General features: G+C 45.4%; 1 protein-coding gene across 3 annotated transcripts in view; it reads left to right on the top strand.

Annotated features, from left to right (window-relative positions):
* Positions 1-12660, top strand: part of ILDR1 (immunoglobulin like domain containing receptor 1) — a 163462-nt gene extending 150802 nt beyond the window's left edge. For 2 of the 3 annotated variants that reach the window (XM_069202730.1, XM_069202731.1), the window contains one exon: positions 11644-12658. In XM_069202730.1, coding sequence (XP_069058831.1) covers positions 11644-11685 — 42 coding nt within the window. In that variant the 3' untranslated portion in view covers positions 11686-12658. Of the gene's footprint in view, positions 1-11643 lie in introns of all 3 variants that reach the window. The other variant, XM_069202733.1, reaches the window with a different exon arrangement.
* The last annotated feature ends 14817 nt before the right edge of the window (positions 12661-27477 follow it).

Here is a 27477-nt window from a genome sequence, read left to right as displayed (position 1 = left end):
GTTTCTTAGATGTGAGTTCTGCTAAGGGGGCTACTATGGTGCCATAGCTCTTAACAAATCTGCGGTTGTACCTGGTGAGGCCCAGGAAGGCTCTCACCTCAGTTTGGGTTCTAGGTGTCTCAATCTTGGCCTGGAGGGGCTGCACCTTGCCACCACCTACTAAGTGTCCCAAGTACACCACGGAATCCAGCCCAATCTGGCGCTTACTGGCCTTCATTGTCAGCATCTCTTGGAGGTGGAGCAGGTGTTCCTCCCAGCAGGAACTGTAGACGGCAATGCCGTCTAAGTAGGCTGTGCAGAACGCATCCTTGCCAGCTAGGACCCCGTTAACCAACCGTTGGAAGGTAGCTGGGGCATTTTTCAATCCAAAGGGCATTACTCTGAACTTTCCCTCAGGACTAGAAAAAGCGAATCTCTCTTTAGCCCCCTCAGTCAAGGCGATCTGCCAGTACCCTGATGTGAGATTAAAGGTATTGAGGAATTTGGCAGCGCCTAGCCTGTTTATGAGCTCATCGGCTTGGGGGATGGGCTGAGCATCTGTCTTTGTGACAGAATTGAGACCCTGGTAGTCCACGCATAACCTAAGTTCTGGCTTAGCACCGGGTGCGGCAGCCTTGAGAACCAGCACCACAGGGCTGGACCAGGGACTGCTGGACTTCTCAATCACCCCAAGAACCAGCATCTTGGCAGCTTCCTCCTGGATGCTGGCCTTCACCCTGTCTGACAACCTCTACATTTTGTTCTTTACAGGGGGACTGTCTCTTGTGTCAATGTCATGGACACACAAGTGTGTGAGTCCAAGGGTGAGGGAAAACAGGGAGGAGTACTCTTCCAGTAACTGGTAGCAGTCCCCTCTTTGATCCAGGGTCAGGGAGTCAGAGAGAATGACGCCCTACACTGACTCATCATCTTCCTTGGCAGAGAGGAGGTCGGGGAGAGGTTCACTCTCCTCTTCCATACCCCCATCTGTCACCGGAAGCATGCTGACCTCAGACCTCTCAAAATGGGGCTTCAGTCGGTTCTGATGGAGCACCCTTAGGGAGTTTCTAGGGGACTTGAGGTCCACTAAGTAAGTGGCCTCCCCCTTACGCTCCTTGATTTCAAATGGGCCTGTCCATCTGTCCTGGAGGGCCCTAGGCTCTACTGGCTCCATCACCCAAACTTTGTCGCCAGGTTTAAACTCTACCAGGGTGGTCTTCTGGTCATACCATTGTTTCGTAACCTCTTGACTGGCCTCGAGGTCGCTCTTGGCCTGTTTCCAGAAGTGCTGCATCTGGTTGCGGAGGGCCAGCATGTAACTGACCACATCCTGGGGGGGTTTCCTGAGAGGTTTCTCCCACCCCTCTTTTACTATGCTTAGGGGTCCCCTGGCAGGGTACCCATAGAGAAGTTCAAAGGGACTGAACTGCACCCCCTTCTGGGGCACCTCTCTATAAGCAAAGAGAAGGCATGGCAAGAGGACGTCCCACTTACGCCTCATGGCCTCAGGGAGACCTGTGATCATACCTTTCAAGGTCTTGTTGAATCTCTCCACAAGACCATTGGATTGAGGATGGTAAGGGGTGGTGAACAGGTGGGTCACCCCACACGCATCCTACATGGACTTTATGTATGCAGACATGAAGTTTTTGCCTCTGTCAGACACAACCTCCTTGGGGATCCCACACAGGTAAATATCCCCATCAGAGCTCTGGTCACCACCGGTGCAGTCACTGTCCTCAGAGGGATTTCCTCTGGATAGCGGGTGGCATGGTCCACCAAAACCAGGATAAACCTGTTGCCTAAGTCAGTCTTAGGGTCCAAGGGACCAATAACGTTGATGCCCACCCTTTCAAAGGGTGTGCCAGTGACAGGGAGTGGGACCGGGGGGCTTTGACCCCTTTTCCTGTCTTCCCACTAGCCTGGAAGGGTGGACAGGACCTACAGAATGCATCTGAGGCCATCCGCATTCGGGCCAATAAAAGTGGGTGACAAGCCTGGAAAAGGTCTTGTCTTGCCCCAAATGTCCCACCAGGGGGATGTAGTGAGCCAGACAGAGTAGGAAGGCCTGGTAGCACTGGGGGACCACCAGCACACATGCTGCCCCATTCTCCGGTACCCTAGGCTCACTGTAGAGGAGATCATTTTCCCAATAAATATGGTGATCGCCAGAGGCTTCACCTGTTGCTTGGGCTGAGGCCTGTTGCCTCAGACCCTCAAGAGTGGGGCATTCCTTCTGGGCCTTGCAGAAATTCCTCCCTGGTTGGCCCACCTTCCACTTGTCAGCCAGCAAGCTCAGGTAGGTTACCCAGGGCAGCAATGTCCTCCCCACTTGGCTCAGGGGCTTCTCCTCAGGGACCCCGCCAACCACTGCAGGAACTTCTGGGTCCGGTTTCCCGTACCCCTTGCCCTTCTCCTTGGCAGCTGTCTGGGCCATTATTCCAGGCTCCAGACGCCCTTGACTCCCTTCCTGGGCAGCCATGGACCTTGTGGTCATGCAGTCCCACTCAGGCAAGCCTAACATCTCCAGGTGAGACCTTAGCTCTACCTCCTTTCAGGTAGTGCGCTCAAGGTCATTGCCTAACAGACAATTTACAGGCATGGCAGGATTCACAGCTACTTTCAGAGTACCAGAGACCCCCCACCCCCATTCAAAGGGTACCAGAGCTACCGGTAGGTGGCTCTTACGATTGTCAGCGACTATGACCTGGTGCAATGTATTTAGGATGACCTGCTCTTCTGACACAAGCTGACCCCTGAAGTAGTTATACTGGCTCCTGTGTCACGTAGAGCCTCCACCCTTTGCCCACTAATGGTGACCCACTGCCTATACTTCGAAGTATTAGCAGGCATGTGGGCTTTTGGCACCATTTCCTCATCTCTCAGGGACACTAGGGTCCCCTCCATCTGTTCCCCAAAGCTAACTGGGACTACCTCCTCCCTGAGCGCTAACCTAGCCAACCCAGGTGTCTGCCCTCCAGTGGGGGTCTGTGCCCTCTGGGGACACATGGAGTCCCCCTTAGAGTGACCATACCTAGTGCACTCTGTACATTGGGGTACAAACCTCCCTTTCTTACAGTCAAAGAAACCTGGTTTCTTTGCAGAATCAGGCTGGGACTAGGTACATCTATCCCCTTGGGAATTTTTTGGGGGGCCTTTTGAGAACCTCCTTATTTTTAATTTTTTCTCCCCCCTCTTTCTTCTGGTGGGAACCCTGACCACCTTTGTGGGGGGTGCCCCCAAATACCTTCTTGGACACTCTAATGCTAGTCCAGAGATCCGCCTCCTCAGCAAGCTTCCTGGGATCAGTCAGCTTACTGTCAATCAGGTGCTGGCGCAACTCTATAAAGCAAATACTAAGCATATGCTCTCTCAGGATGAAATCATATAACCCCTTACAATCATCTACTTTACTGCCCGCACCCATCCATCCAGTGCCTTGCTAGAAACATCAAAAAAGTCTACCCAAGTTTGTGTGGAGCGTTTGGTACTGTCCCTGAATTTCTGGCGATACTTTTCAGGGGTCAGCCCAAACTTGGCAATTAAAATGGCTTTCATGAGCGGGTATGTGTTCTGGTCCTTTTTTTCTAATGTGAGAAGTGTGTCGCTCCCAATTATTGGTACGTTTCCACAAGCCCGGCCCCCCGTTGCTTTTCAGGAACCCCATTAGCCCTTAATGCAACTTCATAGGCATCAAACCATTTGTCAATGTCATCTCCCACCGCAAAACTTGGCACCACATCACTGAGTATACAAACCTTTTTGTCACCAGCAGGTCCTGTATGTATGCTGCCACCATCACTGCTGGACTCAGACTGCCTAGACTTGAGGTCCAGCTCCTTTAGACTCAGTTCATGAGCCAGAAGTAGTTTCCTTTCAGCCAAGGCCCTTTCAGCCTCCGCTCTCATCTCCTCTGCTTCTCTCTGTGCTCTCTTTTCCTCCATTTTTAACCTGGCCAATTGCAGTTGGAACTCTCTCTCCCCTCTCCTTTCCTCCGTGGTTAGGCCGTGGCTTGAGACACTGCTCCCTGGTTTAGCAGGGGGCACAAATCCAGGGGTGTCACTCCCACTGCTATTGGCAAATCCTCCGCGCAGCTATCCTCTGGCCCCTACACCTCAACATCCCCTTGTGAACGGGCTTCTGCCCAGGCCCTCAGCGCCTTTTGGTACTCCTCCTTCCTGGAGGCACCCCAGGTAGGTACTCCCATCCCCTTGCAGAACCCTTTCAGCTGGCTGATAGTGTATGTCTCCAGCTTAGCTAGGTCAAACTCTCCAGCTCCTCCTTGAGACCCAGCCAGAGACATGTTTAGGATTGGATTAAAATGTCAAAGAGGAAAAAGAATTTGCAGCAAAAAGAGAAAAATCAAATTGACCTTTAACTGTTGGTAGGTAGTGTACACGTAGCTATTGTAAGTCACTGCACAAACACAAGTCCTATCATCACCGCTGATCACCAATGTTAGAAATAGGGTCTCTAGTTGGCAGAGGTATACTCCTTTGTCCAAATAGGGACTGCAATCCTAGTCGGGGTAAGTCACACACAATCCAAATTATCCTGTGACCACCCTCGGGTAGCTTGGCACTGAGCGGTCAGGCTTAACTTAGAAGGCAATGTGTAACGTATTTGTGAAATAAATCATACAGTAACACTGTGAAAACACCACAAAAGTACACCACACAGGGTTAGAAAAATATATGATATTTATCTAGCTAAATTAAGGTCAAAACAATAAAGATTCAATAAGCACAAGTTGAGATATCACTTTTTGCAATATTAAAAAGTCTTAAGTCTTAGAATTCAACAGTTGTCTGTTGTTAGCACAAAGTACCTGGTTTGCGTCAAAAATAACACACACAGAGACCGCAGAGGAGGAGATGCGTGGAAAAATAGGGTGTGCATCAGATTTTCCTGCGCATCACAGATGATGCGTCGTTTCTTTCCACGCTGCAAGGGGCTTTGCATCGATTTCCGGGACGCAGTCTTGGTTCCTCACTGCGATGCGGGGATCTTTTTGACACCCAGGGACGATGCGGGGAAATCTTGGGCGTGCGGGAAGAAGTCACAGGTGTTGCGTTGATCTGGTAGGGCGAAGCGTTGAATTTTCTGTCACACAGCAGGTGCTGCGTTGGTTTCCACTCGGGGAATCTGGCTGCGTCGTCCGGTTCGGCTGTGCTTCAATCCGGTAGGGCTGTGCGGTGAATTTTCTGTCGCAAGGCAGGCGCTACGTCGAATCTTCACTCGAGAAGTCGGGCTGCGTCTTTCCAGTTCGGCTGTGCGGTAATTTCTCGGTCGCAAAATGGCTGTGCGGCGTCTCCGGCAGGCTGTGCAGCGATTTTCGGAGCACAGGGAGTTTACTGAAGGGATTAAGGGGGTCATTATGACCCCAGCGGTCTGAGATAATGTGGCAGTAGTACCGACAACAGGCTGGCGGTACTTGTCGCCACATTATGACCGTGGCGGAGCCGCCACAGTAATACCGCCAGGCTGCCTGCAGCCTGGCAGTCCCGGCGGTTGTAATCCGCCAGGGCAGCGCTGCCCTGGGGATTACGAGTCCCCATCCGGGGAGAGGGAGAGGCCTAGGACTGAGGTAACTCTGAGAAATGGTAGAAAGAGAGGTGAGTTAGAGATAATGGCCTTGTGAGGTAGAGAAAGAGAGGTAGAGAGGTGAGGTTGTGAGAGAAGTAAAGAGTACCAAAATGTGTAGTATGTATTAATAGTATATCGATACGTATGTGGGCGGATTCATGTTCTCCATATATGCTTATCGATAGGGAGATGTGGTGTGAAGTAGGACAGAACAAATTATCTATATCAAAAGTAGAACTAGTTAGGTATGGTGTTAATAGGATACCCATTATGGGGTGTTTTCAAGGAAGGACAAAATTCAAGCAAAGGGAAATTACATGTTGGGTATACGTAGTTGAAAGTGGGCGATGTTTATTAGGGGGGAAGGAGCAAAGAGCATTGAATGTGATAATAAATCCAAATGCTGAAGAACAAGTATTAACTCTGTTCCATGAGAATACCATGAAATGGAAGAATGAGTTTCCTAGTTTATTTGGGGACAAGTTGGGATGTCTCAAAAACTTCCAACACAAGATCATCTTCAAAGAAGGTGCTAAACCAAAGATTCACAAAGGAATGTACCAGTAGTGTTGAGGGATGCGTTAAAAGCAGAATTGTCAAAATTGTTGGAGATGGGTGTAATAGAGAGAGGATTGAGTCTACGGAATGGGTAAATGCGGTGGTTTTAGCTCGGAAGCCTAATGGTAGGATTAGGATGTGTGTAAATTTAAGAGATCTTAACGACAATATATGGATAGATAGATATCCCATACCTAATATAAATGAGCTATTAGCAGGAATCAAAGGAGGGAAAGTGTATTCAACTCTTGATTTGTCGAGTGCGTGCCATCAAATTTTGTTACACCCAGAGTCAAGACATCTTACGTCTTTTATTACGCCTGAAGGTGCATTTAGATTTATACGCATGCCTTTCGGTCTTGCATCTGTTTCGGCAGTGTTTCAAAGAGTTATGCAGAGCTTGTTGGGCGAGGTGGAAAACCTAAGGTTTTTCCAGGATGATGTTTTGGTGTGGGCAGGAGGTGAAGATGAACATGATGGAATAATGACGAAGGTATGTGAAATTTTGGAAAAAGCAGGACTGACTGTTGAAGTGAATAAATGCAAATTTGTACGCCAGAGTGTTGAGTATTTACTATATCTGGTGATGGGATAAAACCAAAATTTAATTTGATGGAGGCAATTGAAAAGGCACCATGTCCAGTTGATAGAGACCAGTTAAGGTAATTTCTGGGGTTGGCGGAATATTATGCCAAATTTGTAAAGAATTTTGCTGATCTGGCACAACCGTTGCGTGTGTTAATGAGGAAGAATCAGAAGTATGTATGATCAGAGGATTGCCAACAAGCGTTCAACAATCTCAAAAGAAGTATTATTAATGCTGTTGAGTTGAAACCTTTTGTGACACAAAATCCTACTATAATATCTACTGATGCCAGCATGCATGGATTAGGAGTGGTTTTGATGCAAGTGGATAAAGGGAAAGAACAGGTTATAGCATTTGCTTTGAGAACTTTGAAGGGAGCTGAGGCAACGTATTCTGCGGTAGAAAAGGAAGCACTTGCTTGTTGGTAGGGAATTCAGTATTTTAGGAATTGTGTGGGGATGAAAATGTGATTTACAAACAGACCATAAACGTTAGTAGATATTTTTACCACGAAAGTTGCTGGTCAAGCATCTTCAGGAATTGCTAAATGGATGTTTAGACTGCAAGAGTATACTTTTGCAGTGAAATATGTACCTGGTGTAGCAAACGTGAATGCTGACTGTTTGTCACGATTGTCAATACAAGGAACTGATGAAAATGAGGAGGAGGATTGGTTGGTGGCAGACATACAAGACATAAAAGCTAAAGCTATACCTGAAGATGTGTGGAAGACGGCAGTGGTTGAAGATGTGGAGATGCAGATGTTAAAGAAGAGTTTGGATAAGCATTGGTCGAAGCTGGGAGAGGATGCTAGAATTGTGGCTAACTATAAAGATGTATGGTCGGAACTATCTGAGCAAGGCGGTATTTTGAGGAGAGGGGACAAGTTGATTGTGCCGTATAAATTAAGAGAGAAAGTGTTGGAGATTTTACATGAAGGACATGGGGCTGTGTCAGGGATGAAGAGAAAGGCAAAGGAGAATTTTTGGTGGTCGGGTATGGATCGGGATGTGGAAAGATACGTGAAGAATTGTTTGTGTTGTGCGTGTAGTGACAAGACACGTTAGTGAGAAACTCCTATTGTTCCTCTGCCGTTTCCATGCAAACCATGGCAGAAGGTGGAAATGGATGTGTGTAGCGCGTTTGAATTTTGTGAGAATGGAAAAAACTATGCTATTGTCATGATGGATTATCATTCCAAATGGCCTGAGGTTAGTGTGGTGAAGGATGTCAAGTCTAGTACGGTTATAGAATTCTGTGAAGAGAGATGAAGACAAGAGGGTTTTCCCAAAGATGTAGTAACTGATAATGGTTCTCAATTTACGTCTGGTGAATTTGAGAATTATTTAGTATGCTGTGGTGTTAAGCTTATTACGACAGCTGTAGCACATCCTAGGGAAAATGGATTAGTGGAAAGGTTCAACAGGGTGTTGACTGAGAATATACAATTGTCACTTCAAAACAGGTTAAATTGGAAGAAGGAGATTAAGAATCTATTGTGGAGCTATTGCACCACTCCACATTCCATTACGATGGAGACACCTTTTATGTTATTAAAAGGAAGAAAACCATGTACTAAGGCTGTACCAGGTTGGATGGGAAAAGCAGGTAAACAAAAGGTAAATGAAAGAAATTTGTTAAGTCGCGTGGAGAAGAAGCAAGGTAAATATGATGAAAGACTAATGAGTAAGGTGAAGGGGTGTAAGTTTGCAATTGGGGATTGGGTGCGAACCAGGTTGTGGGGAGGGACCAGAAAAGGTCTATCTAAGTGGTCTATGCCCAAGCAGATAATTAGGGTGAGGAGATACAGTGTGGAATTGAATGATGGAAGGAGATGGATTACGAAAAGTGTGGTCAAATGTAATGATTTGGAAATGCAAGGGTGGAAAGATGATAGTTATGGAAGCAATGGAAGGAGAAGTGAGAAGGAGGTGGTGCGGATGAGGAAGGGAGAGAGAGTGACTAGAAAACCAAGTTATTTGAGGGATTGTTACACAGAGTAAGTACATCAAGTAACATTTATACTAAGTTTGTATAACACATCGTTATACTGAGTTTGTGTAATGAGGATTGTATATAAATTTTGTGTCATTCGTGTATATAGTTCTATTATTATAGGAAGGGAGATATGTTGTATTATGGTGTATTAATATTGTTATCCATAGTGGAACACTGGGTGTCTTAGCAATCTACTTAGCAACCGGGTTTAGAATTGGAACAGGGAATGTGGAGATTGTAAGGCAGAAAGCAGTTGCTGACTGTGATCTGCCAGAGTTGGTTGTATGTGTTATGCTGGTAACAAAGACTTCTAAAAGGAAAGATGGAGCGGCGTCTTTTTAGGTATAGAAAGAGGAACAAATATAGGACAGGTCTTAGAATACAATAGAGTCAGAGAAGGAGAGAGTGATGGGGAGAGGCCCAGGACTGAGGTAACATTGAGGAGTGGTAGAAAGAGAGGTAAGCTAGAGATAATAGCCTTGAGAGATAAAGAAAGAGAGGTAGAGAGGTGAGGTTGTGAGAGATGTAAAGAGAAGTGCAAGATAGAGAAAGAGTGGTGAGGTAGAGGAAGGGGCAAAAATAGAATTAAAGGGTCAAAAGACCAGTAAGGTAAAGAAAATAGTGACACAAAGAGAGCATTATAGCAAGCGAGTGAACGGCAGAAAAAGAGAGAAGTTAAATAGAGAAAAAGTTACTAGGAATCTACGGGCAGGTAGAGAGTTGATGTAAGTACAGTAGTGTAGAGAGGGTGAAATAGAGAAAAGAGGTGGTGAGATGTATAAAGAGCTGTAGACAGGTGATGTCGAGATACTTAAAATAGAGAAGTGGGTACAGAGAAAAAGCAAGAGGAGGTAATGACAGAGGGTTAGTGAAACAGGAGTAAGGTAGATAGAGTGATGATGTGAGGGAACAGAGATAGAAAGGGAATATACCTAAGCATAAGATAACAAACAAATGGTGAGGTAAATTAAGAGGTTTGGTAGTGAGAGAAGTGGGATAGAAAGACATGAAGTAGTGAATGAGATGTGAATTAGAGAAATGAGATAAAGAGAAGGGTGAGGGAGACTAATGAAGTAGCTAAAGGGTTAAGGTAGAGAGGTATGGAGGTGCAAGATTGAAAGATGAGGCAGAGAGACATAAGTTTGACAAAGATGAAATACATGGAAGAAAGATACAGGTAGGCGAGATGTAAACAGAGCAGTGAAGTGTAAAGGGGGTGTTAGATAGAGAGGTGAGGTGAAGGCGTTAAAGAATGACAAAATCTGGAGGTTGGCATGGAGTGGTCGAGAAAGATGAAGTCGTCAGAGTGAGGTAGGTTAGTAAGAGGTACATTTGAGAGAGGATTGGGGCAGAGAAAGAGAGTCAAGATTGAAAGGGGTTGGGTGCATAGCGGTGTAGAAATGGGTAGCGAGGCAGTGAAAGAGGTGAGTTACAAAGAAGTAGAGACAAAAGGCAAAGATAAGTGCCTTAGAGAGTGGTAAAGAGAGGTGTCAGAGAGGTAGTCTGAGAGATGGGTAGGTAGAGAAACGAGGAAGAGGGGAAGTCAGGGAATTGGGGATTGATGAGTGAGAGAGATGGGGTACAAGAAAGACAACATAGAGTAGTAGAGCTACTCCTACTGACAAGGTCCTCCAGTAGTACAAGTCTGGACCGGTTGCAGCGAAAAGGGCGAGTGTCATCTGAGTGGTACCTGTCAGACCACAATGTTCTATCCAGCTGGCAAAGTCTGCCTAGGGTTTTGAGGATAGAGGCATTGAATCGAAGCTGCCTTGTCAATCCCAGGAAGAGTTTTAGGGGAACAACTGTATTAGTTCTCCAGGCTTCAAGAGAAGCCAAAAAATACCTGTGACCTCCTTGGGCTTCTGCTGTCTGCCTCACCATCCCAGGAGGCCAATCCGGCAGGATGGAGGATTTCTTTCCATTATGCCTATTGGATCTAAATCATTACTGATGCAAGGGTCCTCTCTACGGTAGAGTATTGCTTTCCTTGTACAGTTCTGCTGGTCAACTCCACCTCTGTCAAACAAGTGAGCCTTACCTTCAGGAAAGAGACTGGGGTGTTACTTACAATACTTCCAGGGATGGGAAAAAGGGCAGAGGAGTCTGGTCCATCCTGGATCTTTACGGTCTCCACCAGTACCTCCCTGACATTCAAGATACTGACTTTGGCTCTGATTCCGACTGCAATCCAGAGCAATGACCGTGTGCATTTTTTGGATCAGCAAAATGCTTACTTCTATGGCCTTGTTCTGTAGAAACAAAGGATGTACTACCACTTCAAAATAGAAAACAAAGATTATTATCTGGAAAAGATGCTGCAGTATTCCTTAATTAGGGCTTCCTGGATCTTTACAATGAATCTGGCTTGAATGATGTCCTTTCCGAGGATGTAGACACTTCAATGTTATCATTACCTTTTTTAAGGTTGTTGCCTCTCTTTTACTTTTGCTTCTATTTTTTCTTTAAGGTAAAGCTAAAGGAGGTTTAAATATGTCAGATTCAGTTCTAGATTTTTTTAATGTGAGAGGGAGAACTAACGTGGTTTTAGAAAGGCATTTAAATGATTCTTTGGGAACGTGGGATTTCTTTTCCAAAAGTGATCTTGGTTCCCACACATAGGCAAAGATAATCTTGGGTTCATGAATTTCATGTATATATCTATGATGGAGAACTATAATTAGAAGCAACATACCTTTTGATACCTCATCCTTTTAAAATTCCCTTGAGAACTGGCCTTCAATGAGCTTTTCTTCCTCATGTGTCATAATCTTGGTTCTAAGAAGTTAGCCATTGGTTCGACAAGCAAAGTTGTATATTACTGACAGATTAAATCACCCAACAAGATTCTTATCCTTGATGTTTTAATGTTTGTATAATGAGCTTGAAACACATCGTGACAAGTTTTACCTCATCTGAATCTTTCCTCTCTTTTCCAGGATCGGGCCAGCTCTCGCAGTGGGAGGAGCGTTGTTATTTAGCAAACCCACAGAATAGGAGGGACTCCGATACAATGTCATGAGCTTCTAGTGCCTTTCCTGGAAACAGAACTATTTTGTTGTTGACCGGGTGGTGCACCGACTGACAACATCAGTGTCGCCGACAGTTGTGAAATTTAGACTGCAAATTTGCATTTTCACAACTCGCTGATTTTCATTTTATGGATCTTAGCAAGTTATGTTTTGTACTAAAAGTTTAATATTGTGCTACATTACAGTTTGGGCAAAGGACCTCTTATGCACCTATTTTCTGCAAAACAATCCAGGCAGTCTCTACTCAGTTACTCAATGATGTGTAAAATGTAAAGATGCCTCTTCCCCCCCCCCCCCCATAGGCCAACCAGAGCTGACGGACATGCAAGTTAGTGCTGCTAAAAGCTGTGTTACTGGTGCAATCTTCTGTGAGACGCTTCTGGTCAGCTGTAGCTATGCTGAAAAGCATTAGTTGGGCACCACATGCATTGTTGAATCCTTGTGATAAGAAGGAAGTCTACTTTGTAGGAATAAAATGATCCCTTTGATTCACAGCCTCAAGTGCCTGAAGAATTCCATTCGGCAGTCGCTGATGACGTCCAGATGCAGGTGAACGTAAAGTCCCAGTGCAGGCATCTGGAGATGGTCATGGGCATGTATGATCCAATCCATGTTTTTCAGGCCCCCCATCTTCCGATCCAACATTTGCCTTCACCATCTGCAATGCCAGGTGTCCTGCCTACACTGTGCAGAAATAAAACCCTTAAAAGCTGATGCATCCTGGCATATATGTGCTGCCTTCTGGGATGCTTCACTGCCTTGCGATTAGTGTTCAAATGATGGAATCTACACTGGAAGAACATGAGAGGAGCCAGTGAATCATGTTACATGCAGCAGCCTTATTGTTGTAACATCTTGGTTCGGGACCACAGATAGTTATTGATATTAAACTTTTTTTTTTAAAACAAAAAATGTGTTTTAGTGAATTATTTCAATTTTTTGTCAAAATATGTGACACTCCTAGGTGCCTTTGATGGTGCTCATGGGAGTGTGACAGGAGGGTGGATGGGAGGCTCTTTCCAGGGACTCGATGAATTCCACCCCTTAGAAATGATTTTCCTTTGGTGATCTTGATGCCAGCATTAAAGACAGTGTTGGTTAATTTTGAACAGAAATGCTGATTCGCGATTTGAAAGTTATGCAGCTCCATTAAAACCCCGATCTGAATGATGTGAGTTTTATTGTCTTTTTCTGCATAGATATATGTACTTTTTTTTTAAACATAAATGGCGACGATTTGGCAAGCCCGGCCGATAAATCTGTTAAACAAGTAGGGATATTCCTGGTTAGCTCCTAGTGTCATGGAGGTCCAATGCAGATCCCTACCCTATCTTACCCTATCCAGCCAGAAGAAAAACAAGAAATTAGTTCTCCAGAAAACCTTGCAGGGAATGCGGCATAAAGCATATCACATACTAAGTTATCTGTCCTCTTTTGGGGAGCCTCTATTTTATCTCACAGTTCCAGTGAACTGGTAATAGTGCCCATGTACCTTTCCTCTACTCATCTAACTTGATGCTTCAACAAGGATGATGTTGATGTGGTGGTAACCAGAAGATTGGATCTCATTTATTCACTGCAATGAGGCACAAAGGCCAGAGTGACTGGAAGAAGTAACTTCATTTGCCATCCTGTATCCCGTGATACTCAGCCGGCTTACCTTTAAGTTTCCTTTGTCTTTAGAATTTCCACCTTCCCTTGTAGTTATCTGGCAACAAACAAGGGAATGAGGCTTCACATGCATGAAATAGATGTTCAATAATAAACACTATCCGCACAATGCTTTTGGGTTTCAATTTTTTTATCCTGCGTACTTGTAGTTTCTCAGAGTACATAACTCCTCGGTTATCCTCAGCCATGATACTGAGCGCCAAGATATGCTCCACGGTCACTTAAATTTAAAATTATTTGAAGATCATCGTAACCATACCCTGACCAGTTTTTCAGCTAAGCCTACAGAGTCGACTGAAGGTTTTGCTCGAATTAAAAAAGCATCACATTTGCCCTTCTGGATTCTAGTAGGAAGTAGGATAAATGAGAAGAACCAACCTGTACCAACTCATTTGACCTCTTAGGTGCTCATTATGAGGGGCGCAGTATTTACCGCCCTGGATAAATAATGATACATTGTGGTATGTTATTTATGAGGTGCGATAAATATCACCTATTACAAGAATGGTGCCCTAAAATGGGGCATAACATGCAAGTTTGTATGCTTACTGTGACAAAATCCATATGTCCAGTATTTTTTGGTCCTTTTTTTCCTCTTTCACTTTGTCAGGTTTGGCCTACCGAAATTTAACAATGGTGGCATTTTTATAGCACCTAGTATGCACGGCGTATGATAAAAACTCGAAACTCCTAATTCTGATATGTGTACTAACAGGAGTTACTGCACATAATGGAAATTATCAGGCCACCTGTAATACTGGCCTTGCTCGCATAACAAGTAAGTAAAGAGAGCATATGTTTGTCACACCATGCTGGGGTGGTAGCGTGAGAATATGAGATTTCCCTTTAGTGATGTAATACTTGCATGTATCTTTGTTTTTAAGCACTATAAACCACATAAACGCTGCCTCTGAGAAGTAGGTTACAAAAAGTGGTGCAAGGCGTGATGCATGGGAGTGCTAGAATTTTCTGCTGATTTGCAGGTAGTCATCGATGATAAGCCACAGGTTAGAGTGTCCTGACACTCCATGTATTGGTAAATCCAAGAAGAGCCTACTTCGTATAAAGATTACTTCTTTTGAGGTGGGGACAGGTGTTTTCTTCCATAGCTTGAGGCCACTCTGCTATTTTTAGGTCTAGCCTTTTAGTTTTTGGTTATCGAAAAGCCTTTTGTTTACAGTACAAGTACTCAGAGTGGGATTTCAGTCAGCCCATTGCTGAAAATTTGTTTGCTTTCTTGTCTGTCTCATGTGCTTGCCTCTTACTCAATGGCTTTCCTGCCCTTCTTGTTTTTCTCCTTCTCCTGGAAATAGTTTCTTTACAATCCTTTTGATAAGATTACACATATCCTTCCCCTACTCTCATTCAAGGAACTTATTTTTTCTTTTTCTTTCAACACTCCATGTGAGAGCATGTGCTTTCTTGCTCTCTACCTTGTGTGCCCTCCTTAGTGTGGAGCTCAACCCATTGGTCTTTCCTATCAATCAGGCATCATTGTATAATGCAACCTACTACATAATTAGGCACAGTTTAGGATGTAACAAGGTTGACAAAATCATGAGATGAGACAACAGGAAATACAATGTTGCAGGGCCAGATATCTCCATAATAATTTTTGGCCCCCTCTTCTCCTTCCCAACTCCCCCTGTAGTGAATCCTAGTTTGTTTTAATGGGATACAGGAGTTAGCTTGGCCGTTGGCTTGTAGACTCGTGCCCCTGTCACCTAGTAACTTTTAACCTACTTAGCTTGCTCTGTCTTAGCCCATTTAATTATTTAATTCTTCTAAGATGGCTGCCTTGTTTATAGTTCGGCCAGTTGTTATGATGTACATTATCAGTGCCACTGCACTAAGGCGTCAAGATCAAGTAACAAAGACAAACAAACTGTAGGTGTTCACATTGGGTACTTTCCCTCTTCACGCTTTTGAGGGAATTGTTTATATTAATTAGCGTCCCAAGCATGCCTGTTATCTATTCTTTGGGAACAAACCTACGTCAGGGGTCAGAGCCTAGAGCAAGAGTCCAACTACGAGACCCCATATGCAACTGAGGGAGGACTCACAGGTCAAGAGATCTTTTTCAAAACAGAATTTTAATACTTCCTTCATCTCGAATACGCAACTTAAAATTAACATCCTGCACAATATTATGAATCAAACATCAAATCCTTTCTCATGTTTCAAATGGTAAAAGAAACTGCTGCCGCATAGTCATCCGCAAAAATTAGTGCAATACAAGAGGCAATCCTAATGCTGCATAGATGACTGTAGGTTATGCACTGATGAAATGCATGTTTTAACTCTCCCTATTTAGGTCTGGCTTGTCACGCCTTCCTGTCTCCCTTTTTTCTTCTGCCCTCCTTCCCTCTCTCCCTCCCTTTTTCTCTCTCCTTCACTGCCCCTTGGTAGTACTTGGTAGCTTCAGCACAAGCACCCATATGTTTTTGACACAAAGGCCCTAATGATGAGTTTGGCGGGCAGAAAAGCCCCCGCCAAACTCCCGCGGTCGGGTTACCACCTATGCAGCAACCCCTATTTTGAGTTTGCCACTAGGTCAACGGGCGGAAACACAGTTTCCGCCCGCTGGCCCAGCGGGAAACGCACAACAGTGAGGGCGGCTAATAATAGAGCCTGCGGCAATGCTGTTGTGCATCGCACAAATAATTTTCTGCAAAGCAGGCAGTGATTTGCGCAACTGGGCTGGCCTGGGGGGGCCTGCACTGCCCTGCAAAGTGCATGGGCAGTGCGGGGGCCCCCTGTCTCTACCAGCGCCATGTAAACACCAGTGGAGAGGGGTCGTAATCCCCAAGGCAGCGCTGCTTGCAGCACTGCCCTGGCAGATTTGGGCCGCCGGCACTGCCAGTCGGCCAAAAAGTGGCGGTGCCGGCGGTTCGACCGCAACTGTAATGCCACAGTCGTAATGTCGCGGTCGGACCGCCGCTTTGGCAGCAGTCCGACCACAAGGCTGGCTTTCTGAAGACCGCCAGCCTCGTAATGAGGGCCAAAGTCCTATCTACTAAGATATCCGGACCAAGTCTGCATCAACAAATATTGCCTCCTTGAAACAGGCGTAAACTTAGAGAAATGCTTTTATTCCTCCCAAACATTTGACACAATGCCTGTGTGCTGCACTGTACAGCACACATACACAATTTGTCTAGGCATAGGATTTTTTACTGGAAGGCTAAACTTCCAGTAGAAGCCTATACTAGATGTCGGAGACACTCCTTTGTATCATGGTGCAACGATGTGTGTGGTGCTACACAGCCTGTTTGTACACCAGCACAGGGGAAAAATCACCAGAACTATCCATATTTATCGTTGTCCTCCAGTGCTCATCTATCCCCTTAGTGCTGCAAAATGGACTTAGAATGCAATAAGTAGTTTATAAATCAACAAGTACAGGCGGGACTCTAAGGCTGGTATCCCGACTGATACCAAAAAGTTATACGGGGCACCATCCATGACACAGGATCACTGAAGAGGGGCACTAACACTGTCACTGGCTCACTGTCATGGGAACACCAACATTGGCATGTCACACTTGCCAACTCACACGTGTCACACAATTTCGGCTCCCTTCAAACTGTCACACAGTGAGGAGCTGAAATCACACAATGGCAGGAAAGGCAAGCTGGAAACCACTTCATAAAGTGGCTTTCCAGCTTTCCTTTGAAGGATTATCCAAACCTCCTGACCTTGATTCTAAAAATTGCAATGATCTGGCAACTTTCTTTGTGGATAAAATTGACCAAATTTATTCTGAATTCCACAATTACTCTAATCATCCCAGCACCAGTATTATACCCCAATCTATTCACTCTGTACCTTCTTCTATTACTCAAGAAATGACCCAAGTTATTAACATTAACCTACTTAATGAATGGCTCCCCATGGATTCTGCCTCTTTTTTTAATATCCTCTCAAGCATTAAGTCTGGCTCTCCGCTTGACCCTATCCCCACTACGGTACTCCAAAAGCTAGATCCCCCCCATACTTCTCTCCATCATGCAGTTCCTTAACATGTCACTGATGGAAGCTTTTGTTCCTGCAAGGTGGAAGCACGCAATGGTTCTTCCTTTACTAAAGAAAATCAACTCTGATCCTGCAATTTTCTCTAATTTCCGCCCAATTTCTCTTCTCCCTTTTTTTTCCAAAATTTTGGAAAAACACGTTAATCTTCAACTGACTCAGTTTGTTGAAACCAGTAACATCCTTCATCCTTCTCAATCTGGTTTTCGTGCCGACTATTCAACTGAGGCGACTTTACTGGGTGTGACTGAAAATATCCGCCAACAAATTGACAAAGGAGAAACAGTAGCTCTTATCCTTTTGGACTTAAGCGCAGCTTTTGTTACTGTATCTCACTCCTCTCTCCTAAAAACTCTTAACATCAAGGGCATTGGCGGAAAAGCCCTCTCGTGGTTGTCCAGCTTTTTATCCAACAGGACTTTTCAGGTTTTCTCCCATACAGCTTCCTCCCTGATTCACGCATCCCCTTATGGAGTCCCTCAGGGCTCCATTCTCAGTCCACTTCTTTTTAATATATATGTCAGACCTTTAGCGAGTATTGCAGAACAAGCTGGTCTAACTATCTATTCCTATGCAGATGACACTCAACTTATTTTTTCACTCTCTCCCAAAGAAACCTCCAACCTTCCCTCTTTGCAAATAGGATTATCTAAGATAGCCAATTGGATGCACTTTAATAAACTCAAACTTAATGGAGGTAAGACAGAAATCCTCATATTTGGAAACAATAAATCACTCTGGGGCCCCCAACATTGGCCTTCTGAGATGGGTGTCCCCCCAATCCCTTCTCTCTCTGCACGTAATCTGGGCATCATTATTGATGACCAGTTGACTATGAAACAACAGGTGTCCAAAGTAGCTTCTACCTGCTTTGCTATCCTGAAGTGGCTTCGTAAAATTCTCTGGATGCTTCCTGTGGCTGCCCAAAGAACCGTTGTCCAAGCGCTGGTTATTTCTAGACTGGACTACGGAAACGTGCTCTATTTGGGTGCGAATAAAGAAGTACTACACAAACTTCAAGTTGTTCAGAACTCTGCGGCGAGGCTTCTTTGCCAACTTCCCAGAACTGCCTCTACTTCTGGTGCACTTCGTGAATTACATTGGCTGAGAATTGAGAATCGCACCAAATTCAAAGCCCTATGCTATATGCATAGAATTAATATGGGCCTAGCTCCCAACTACCTTAAAACCTTGGTCCAACATTACCGGCCCTCTCGTTCACTTCGATCTTCCAATCAACAAATATTCCAGGTGCCCAGAATCAGACGTGCCAAAATGGGGGGACGTTCTTTTGCCTTTCTAGCTCCCTCTCTTTGGAATTCTCTTCCCTCCTACTTGTGTCATGAAAGGGTGTTCACTAGATTTCGTAAGGAGCTTAAGACATGGCTTAAGCGCCGGGAAACCTCCGGGTAGCTGTGCGCCATATAAATTCAATAAATAAATAAAATAAATAAATAAGGCAGTAAACACCTGATGTCCATTAAGAGTTGTAAAAACACCCCAGGGCATCAACAACCACCACAAACTCTATTTTGTTTATTTATTTATTTTTTTATTTGGTGAGGGGCAGAGTACCTCTTAGGTAGCTCTTGGCATGAGGTCCCGCCCTTCCAAGGACCCACCCTCTCCTCACACGGTTAGATTTATTTGGAAGATGGCAGGTATGACATGGGGAGATTAACACAAGTACAGTGCAAACGTAGAATGCGTAAATTGATACTAACAAAGGGAAGCCAACATAGAAGCACTGGCAAATCAGCACAGTCACCAGACACAGACAAATCAACATGGAGACTTGTCCAGGTAGATATTCGTTCCGCAGTTTTGTAGATCCATTTATGTTTACAGTATTTTACATACAACATTTATTTTCTTTTTTAAAAACTTTTTTTGAAGCATTGCACATAGTTCACTTCACTTTGAGGGGTTGCTGGGTTGAGAATTTTCAGGCAGAATCTTGCATAACTATCGTGATGAAGTTGTCATCATGTATACTGCCCTAAGCATGCATGCTTCCTTTTTATTATTTAACCAATAAAACAATTTAACCTGAGCACCCTGCCTCTAAAAGAAGTCTGGCATCTTACCTATGTAATGTGTCTGAAATCAGTAGTTGCAGGAAGGTCTCGGAGATAGCGAGCTGGGGGGTAAATGTAGTTTAGTGCTTGGACTGCTAGGTGTGACACAGATGGTACGCATAGGCCCTGGGTGTGATATAGGTCGACACCCCTTTTCTAAAAAGTGTCTATTGCTTGTATTTCTGGGCGTAACACAGATGGTATGTATTGGTCCTGGGTGTGATATAGGGCCCACACCTCAATCTTGCATTTTAGTCTGAAAGGTTTTCTCAGTTGCACCGGTTTCTTAATACTGTTGGTATCTTAAAGAAGTGAGTGTTGTCGTTTGCTTGGACCACTGGGGATAACACAGATGGTACGCCTAACCCCTGGGTGTGATATAGGGTGTGATTTGGATGTTAATGAAGTAAAAGATTGGGATCTGGGAGATTAGGCATAGCTTATGTTGGCCAAAAGGGCTTATAGTTGTTCAGTTATCCTTTTTCTCAGCACAGATTTGTGTTATCTTTGTCCCAGGAGCCAATATTTGACAGACTGTCGGGCTCACTTAGTCCCATATACCGCAGAGCTTCCCCTGGTTTCAGGATAGCATGCCCTAGGAGCGGTCTAAGGTATCTTTGGCAGAGTCATCATTTTTTGCGCTCCTTCGGGTTTTCTAGTTTGTCAGTTGAAATTGGGTCTTTTTGATATTGTACTGCTGGTAAATTAATGCACCCATGTTTTGGTTTGAGTATTGTGTTTTTCTGACTATCCAATGTGCTTATGAAGACGTTGCTAATTCTCACAAATTGCTATTTGATAACAGAATGAGTTCCTGTTTTGATGCCAAATTTCATGGCGTTTGAATTAACAACTGCACTTTCTTCCAGGTTGTGACCCTTCATATGCAGTGCTATTCACGTTTGTTGAATGTTCATACTTGATGCATCTGTAAATAACGCTGAGGTCATAGTAAGTAGTTAGAACTACTAACTCCCGTTTATATATTTCCCCATGACCATTGTAAAACTTAGAAAAACAGAAAAGGCCAGACGTGTAAACCTTAGAAAACCAGAAAAAGCGAAACGGGTAAAACTTAAAATTCCCTAAAAAGGAGAAAAAAACAGATGTGTATAACTAAGATTCCCTGAAAAACTAGAGAAGATAAAGGTACATCTGTCCCCTGAAAAAACAGCCCAATTTATCATGGAGTCGCCACTAGTACACATACAAACCAGGTTCATCACAAGGCATAAAAAACTCAACAGGTATTGCCATGAATGGCACCCCCACACTACGACAGGCGTTTCCATGGCCAAAGGCGGGAACATTTAATGCCAACACACTCACACATAAGAGCACACACACGAACCATAAGGCATATTTACATGCCCCTACCCCCTCCTTGCGCCACATTAGCAGCATTTTTATTTACACTAATGTGGCGTTAGGAAGGCATTTTTGCCACACCAGATTTACAAAGTGGCACAATGCATGCATTGCGCCACTTTGCAACCCCTTGTGCCACATTATGCCTCTGCCAGGAATAATGTATGCAAGAGGGGCGTTCCACAGCAAGAAGGCCAGAAAAACAGCGCAGTGAAATCTATAAGATTCCACTGTGCCATTTTGTCCGTCATTTTTAATGACTTATTAGAGCAGACATTAAAACAACGCAACCATTGAAATCAATGGGCATCTCTGCACTTTGCTGCACAAGCGTCAAAATTTTTGATGCTAGTGAAGCAAATCGCCACAATAGCATCAAAACGTTGACGCTATTGGCCTAACGATCGCCATGGTGCACTGTATTGTAAATACGGCGCATCCATGGCGTCGTTAGGTGGGGCAGGGGTGACACAAGGAAACTGCTGCATCATTGCTGATGCGCCAGTTTCTTGTAAATATGCGCCCAAGTACTTGGGGCAGAAGAAGGTCAGAAGGGAAGCACTGCTAGAATTATTGCCCATCTTCGAAGAGGCCCAGACTGATAAACCTAACCCACAGTCAGCCAGCAAGGCTTCCGCACCACCCTGAGGTGCTCTCCCCATTGCCTGCTATCCCTGCATTAGGCTGTACAAATCTGCCTTTCGAGGGAGCCGGAGGGCCCCCTACAGAACCATCAGCTGTTAGGTCCAGGCATGACCACCTAACAAGTCAAAATGCCCAGGCAATCACTTCATCACCCCAGTCCAGCGCTAGAGCTCCCCGGATTTCGAACCTAGGTGGAACGGAGAGCATGCACTCCCACCAGTACCGGTGAGAGCACTCGAGTAACAGGGAGAATCATAGCGGTTCTGGACAGTGACACAGCTAGCAGGGGTGAGAAAAGGGGTCCCATTCCCCCAGGATCGGATGACAAGGGGGAAGCCACAGAGTTTGCTCAGGTAGCTTACAAAACTACCGAGAGCGAGTTTGAGGGGGAGAGATAAATACTTGCACCCTGGAAGCACAACGATAGTTGAGCTGTACTCTCTGCACCTGAGGAATGCAGGGAAGAGTTGAGGCAGAGTTAGAGGAAAGGCTTCTGGCTGGGATTCGACCCTCATCAGATCATCAGCGTAGGAGAGGGGCTGACCAGGAAATAAGAGACCAAGGTAGTCTGGTGCATACTCAACTTAGCTCCTGGAAAACCAAAATGACATCTTTACGTGTGCACGTGGAGAGCAGCGACGAGGACGGCTGCTCCTCCTGAATGAGCAGGAGAGACCAGCTAACCCCCAGAGAGATCGTGGCCCGAGAGGAAGGCAAAATCTTTGCATGACCAGTGTGTCACCTGCTAGCCCACTGGACTAAGAAAAGACCAGTGCGATAGACCCTGGCCAGAGGAGGGATCCTTCAAACCAGAAGACATGGTCATTGCAGAAGACTGTATCCAACACGGAAGAGAAGATCCCAAATGGAACTTCCCCTACATGCAGGATTGTCTAAGTAGATGGGAGAGCTATGTCGGTGAGAAACCATTGGAGCTACCCACAGACAAGATATGCCTGCTACTGCGGAAGGGCACATCAGGGACCATCTATGTGCCATGGACAAGGAAGGGCTAGGAACCAAACTACATCCGTTGTCAGGTGGGGCGGGGAAATTGATCTCATGTTTTGAGAAGAATACCGCAGGAATAAACGTAGCGATGGGTGATGTCAAAAGTCTGCTAAGTAGTCTTTTCGGGGAGCAGACTAACACATTGTTCACCCGAGCCTACATTCCAACAGTCACGCTCACAAACACAGAGCATGACAGGGCCTCATTCAATTCATACAGGCGCCAAATATGGACGGCCCTGAGGGAAATGTTCTCTGACTGCCCAAATGAGGAGGGTTAATGGCAGAAGCCATGAAACCAGGGAAGACCATAACCAATTTCTTAGATAGGATAAGAGAACGGCGGGGAGAAGAGGCAGGACAACCGCGGACCAATAAGGGCCTCCAGGTTGTATTTTTTTACAATATCCTCAGGGGCTTCCCACTGAAATACAAAGTGGATTGGACAGAGTAGTGGTGCTAGACACCAAACCCTGATGGGAGATACAAGCTCACATACTACACTATTACAAAAAGAAATAAGAAAAGGACAGGGGAAGACAGGAGCAATACCAGAGAGACATCACTAAGTTGGTCCAACACACATTGAAAAAGACTGCCCTCGAGGGGAACGCGTTGGCTGCAAGCATGCAAATAGCAGCAGTCCGGAAGGAAACTCCACTGCAAAACCCTAGTGATTTTCAACCTAACTATAACGGCAGAGACCAGGGATGTTGGCAGCAGCTAGACCCTATTGAATGTCACTATTGCCACCGAATGGGCCACATGGCCAACAGATGCCGGCTGAAGGAATATCACGCACAAAGAACTTTGAGCCAGGGCCAGTCCCTTCAGGATCTCTATCCACAAAATCAAGCCCAAGGGAAACCGAATGCATCTTGCACTCAACCACAGGGAAGTCATTCCACCGCCGTACCAGAGGTCAGGTAGTTGGACAAACACGTTGCAACACAACCACAGACAAGGAACCCATCCTAACAAGGATCAAGGCCACTACCATGGCAGAGATGGGTAACTGGGGAAGCAGTGCCTTCACACAAGCACAAAACCCAAATGTGCAGTACAATTAATAACCCCAATTTGAAGCAACCCTTTCACACATACCTCAAAACTCACTGTACTGAACCTCAAAGGCAGGACCAATGAGACAACATTAGACATTCAAACTTTTACTTGTGTTTAGGAAGATCAGGCCTGCTGTACGTGTCTTGTCAACTGGGTATCCTCACTAGCGTCCACCAGGCACTGGCAGGAGCATCAACCCCACTCCATTGGCTGATCCGCCCGGGGTGGGGTTGTTTGGCCATGCCCCGGGGGAAGGGCAGTCTGACGAGGGGGCAAGCGCTTTAAAAGCAGCCACTCAAGTCCCCGCCACCCTGGGGGACTAGGCACCTAGCTGGGACTGAAAATTCTTTGTCGTGTAGTACCAACAGCAATAGTGCCTGCAGAAAAGTTAATGACCTCCAGCCAAGTGGAGCCCCCCTTTTAGTTCCAAAACTAAACTGTTCTCCAGTGTCGGGAGCCAGGCTTCCTGTACTCTTGGAATAGTGGAGACCTCATAACCGCCACAGTGCACACATGCAGTCCGGCAGATTTTGAAGCACCGCATGATGGAATCAGTAGGGAGGAGCTCATCAAAACAGCCAGCCGCCCCAGTCCATCACCATTGTTTGGGTAAAAGTTAACTAATTCTTGGCCTTGCACCATATTCTCCTTGCAACAATATTTTACTTCCTCATTTGCCTCTGATGGAGAAGGGTGTGTTGAGGAAATGGAGCCCAAAGGGTTTATCACAGCTCCAAGAAAAATAGAATTCAGGAATATGCTCACCCTGTATCAGCCTATCAATCCATCAATGCAAGGCCTCTGCACACACCATCTGGAGGAAGCAAGTGTCCCAAAGGTGGACATCGTAATTCAGAGGCACATTGGGGCCGTGGAACAACTCCCCTGCCCCATCCGGTTCACAACAGTAAGATAACAGAGCATGAAAAGATCTAGGAAAATGCCCAGAGATCAGCAAAAAGAAGCCCAAAGCTGGCCCAGAAGGAACCTCTAGAAAGAGGTGTAGTGAAGACACCTGGTGCCATTAGGGAAGGCCACATTCCAAGACTAGAAGAGTATACACATGACCTCAGGGCACGTTGCGATCGACAAACAACGTTCAGTTACTACTCGCCTGCCCTTTATACATCCTCCAGCGCATGTGTAGGTTGAAGGACACTAGCCATACCAATGACACCCCCGTACACACACTGAAGGAATAGGATACTGGAGTGCTAGCGACACCCACAGTGGGCTAGTTAATAACCAAAAGCACCCAGGTGCACATGCTACAAAATTACCCTGTAAAGAATGCTTATCGCTGTACACCTAGCCAGGCACGGAGAGAGGGGAGGTCCAACAACCGGTAAAAATGAAGAGGCCCATTACTAGGTCACCCACTTTCTTCAAAAATAGATACCCCGAGTAGAGACACCCTCGGGTGCCTTACTACAACAAATACGAATGAAGTGTGAGAGGAAAACATACCCCCCAAAGAAAAGTGTAGGAGCCCATAAGAGATAATTGGTGACATGTAAGGATGCAATTGTTTAGTTTTTTTCCCAATAACAAACCAAACCTAGCAAACCAACAGGTCTGCAATCGAGCCGCCAAGTGCACCACCTCTACAGCGGACCATTCCTTCCTCAGCGGCCGCCTCAATACTTCCAACAAGATCAAGAGCTATGAACCCCTCCAAAAACTCTCTGCACCAATACTCCCAACCGGATCAATAGCTGCAAACCATTCCAAAAGCTATCTTTACACCAACAGGATCCAGAACTACAAATCGCTCCCCAAACTTTTTTCGAACTGTTACAACTAAGAGACTCACATCACCAGAGGACAACAGACATCTCTCCTGAAGCCATCTCAAGACCTACAATTTTTCTATAAGTTATGTGTTATTATACATTTTTATACCCTCCGTCATTTACGGGTGCTGCCGCTTCCAAGCATTACCAAAGAGTGGCCTAGTCTAATGGAGTCTGTTCAGAAATTACCACCACGCTTACGTAGGAACCTCTTCCATGTTACCTATAGTTATACTGCACCCAACACTAGCATCCCACAAGCACTACACAGCACGCTCTTACACAACACATGGTATCAGCACATGACCGCTGTGGGCTCCAAGACATCAGCCGGGTCATGTTACGTCTGTTCGCTGATACTGCATGCTGTAGGTGCCGATAGGCTTTACTTGTCCCCAGAGGTAGCCCCTGAAAAAGCAAAATGCATTCTCCATGTATACCTTCGTACAATTAGGTCTAAAGAAAAACCCAACAGAATAGAGCCCTATAAAGTAGTAAATTTGAACCAATAGGAGACCAATCACATAGCACTGTATCTTTTTACCGACCTAGCAACATCCAAACTGAGCCAGATAGGCTGTGTAGGAAGGGCTGTTTGACCCAGAGATTTTCATGAAAAGAGATTCTTGGATGCAGCAAAACCACCAAACCAATGCACAAACACATCTGCTCTCACTTCCATCTGTGGTCCCAGGATGGCCTTTAGCGCTTCTGGGGCAGTCTTTTTAAAAACAAATGGACCCCAGACATGGAGTTCCAGTGTATGATCAATCACCTTGAAGATACAAAAGGGAATGAGTCTCGTAGGGGTGTTTTCAATAACGGCATCCATGTCAGGAAATCAGTTTTTTTTTAGATAGATATATACTTGGATAGAAGGGAAGGGACAACCACTAATTGTACAGAAGCTCACATTGTATTCCTTGTGTTTCACAGGCAACGGAACAATCCAGCTGGAACAAGTGAAAATGTGGCACAATCCTGCTCATTCCGGACATGCAATGGGGCACTTCCACGCGGATGTACACCTACGGGTAATGCGGCGAGTTTGTGTACACTCAGCTTGTCCCTGGATGGTGTGGCTTCTGCTCCCTTGGTTCCATACACACCCCAACCTTGGTTATTCTTGGAGAAGATCAATCAGTTCTACCAACACCCTCTAAGAATGAGACAACTCTGTTGCATCAGGCTTGAGAAAAAACAACTGCTGATTATTTTGGTTGGGCACAGTACAAGGACATCCCAGAGGAATACAGACTGTTCTCTAATGCACAAATTTCAGTGGGAGGGTCAATACCGTTCTTCACAGTGCAGACAAATCGAACGCTCATTAGTTGCAAATACCCAGGTTGGAATGCTCAAAATGGCGAACAGCACTGAGCTCGGCCTTAATGCGATCAAAGAAGAACTGAGAGCCACCCGCCTCATGGTGATGTAACATCGATATGTGCTGGACTTGATGACCGCAATGGAGGGTGGGTGGTGCACCAAGACCAGTGCCTGCCTGTTTCACGTTTATTTTAGGCAACAACATGGACAATGGAGTTCTGACTCTTACCATTTAAGCATGGCACCTCTTACAAAAAGACATGTGTGAGGAGGGAGGTGCCCCTGAGCAGTAGTGGTTTACGAACTGTTTCTCCTGGTTCCCCCAGTGGCTAATCGATCTGTGCACATCATTGTTGCCCATTTTCATTTTGTCATTGTTCCTGTGTGGTCTTCTGCAAGTGGGGGTTTCCTGCTGTAAAAACGCAGTCCTCAAATTGGGTAGGATGCAAGTAGCCAGGGATATAGATAAAAAAGTCCCCAGTAATGTGACTGTCATGAAGTATGGGTTAGATGGTGTATTGGAAAATTCAACTAAAGAGGGGAATGTTAATAGTGGAAAAAAATCAATGTTGATGTACACCATGATACGTTGGCACATAGTAACGAAATCGCATTGCTATTGTAGATTTCCCCCGTCATGAACTCTTTGTCAACCCTGAGCCCACAGTACGTGGTCAGGCAGGCTCTGAGACGTAGGACTGAGGCTGAGTGATTGACAGGCCCCAGGTGGAGCAGCACGTAACTGGCAGG

The sequence above is a fragment of the Pleurodeles waltl genome, chromosome 8 (genome assembly GCF_031143425.1).
Source record: "Pleurodeles waltl isolate 20211129_DDA chromosome 8, aPleWal1.hap1.20221129, whole genome shotgun sequence".
Lineage (NCBI taxonomy): Eukaryota > Metazoa > Chordata > Amphibia > Caudata > Salamandridae > Pleurodeles > Pleurodeles waltl.
The sequence above is the reverse complement of the archived record's forward strand: the minus strand, read 5'-3'. Positions and strand labels throughout refer to the sequence as shown.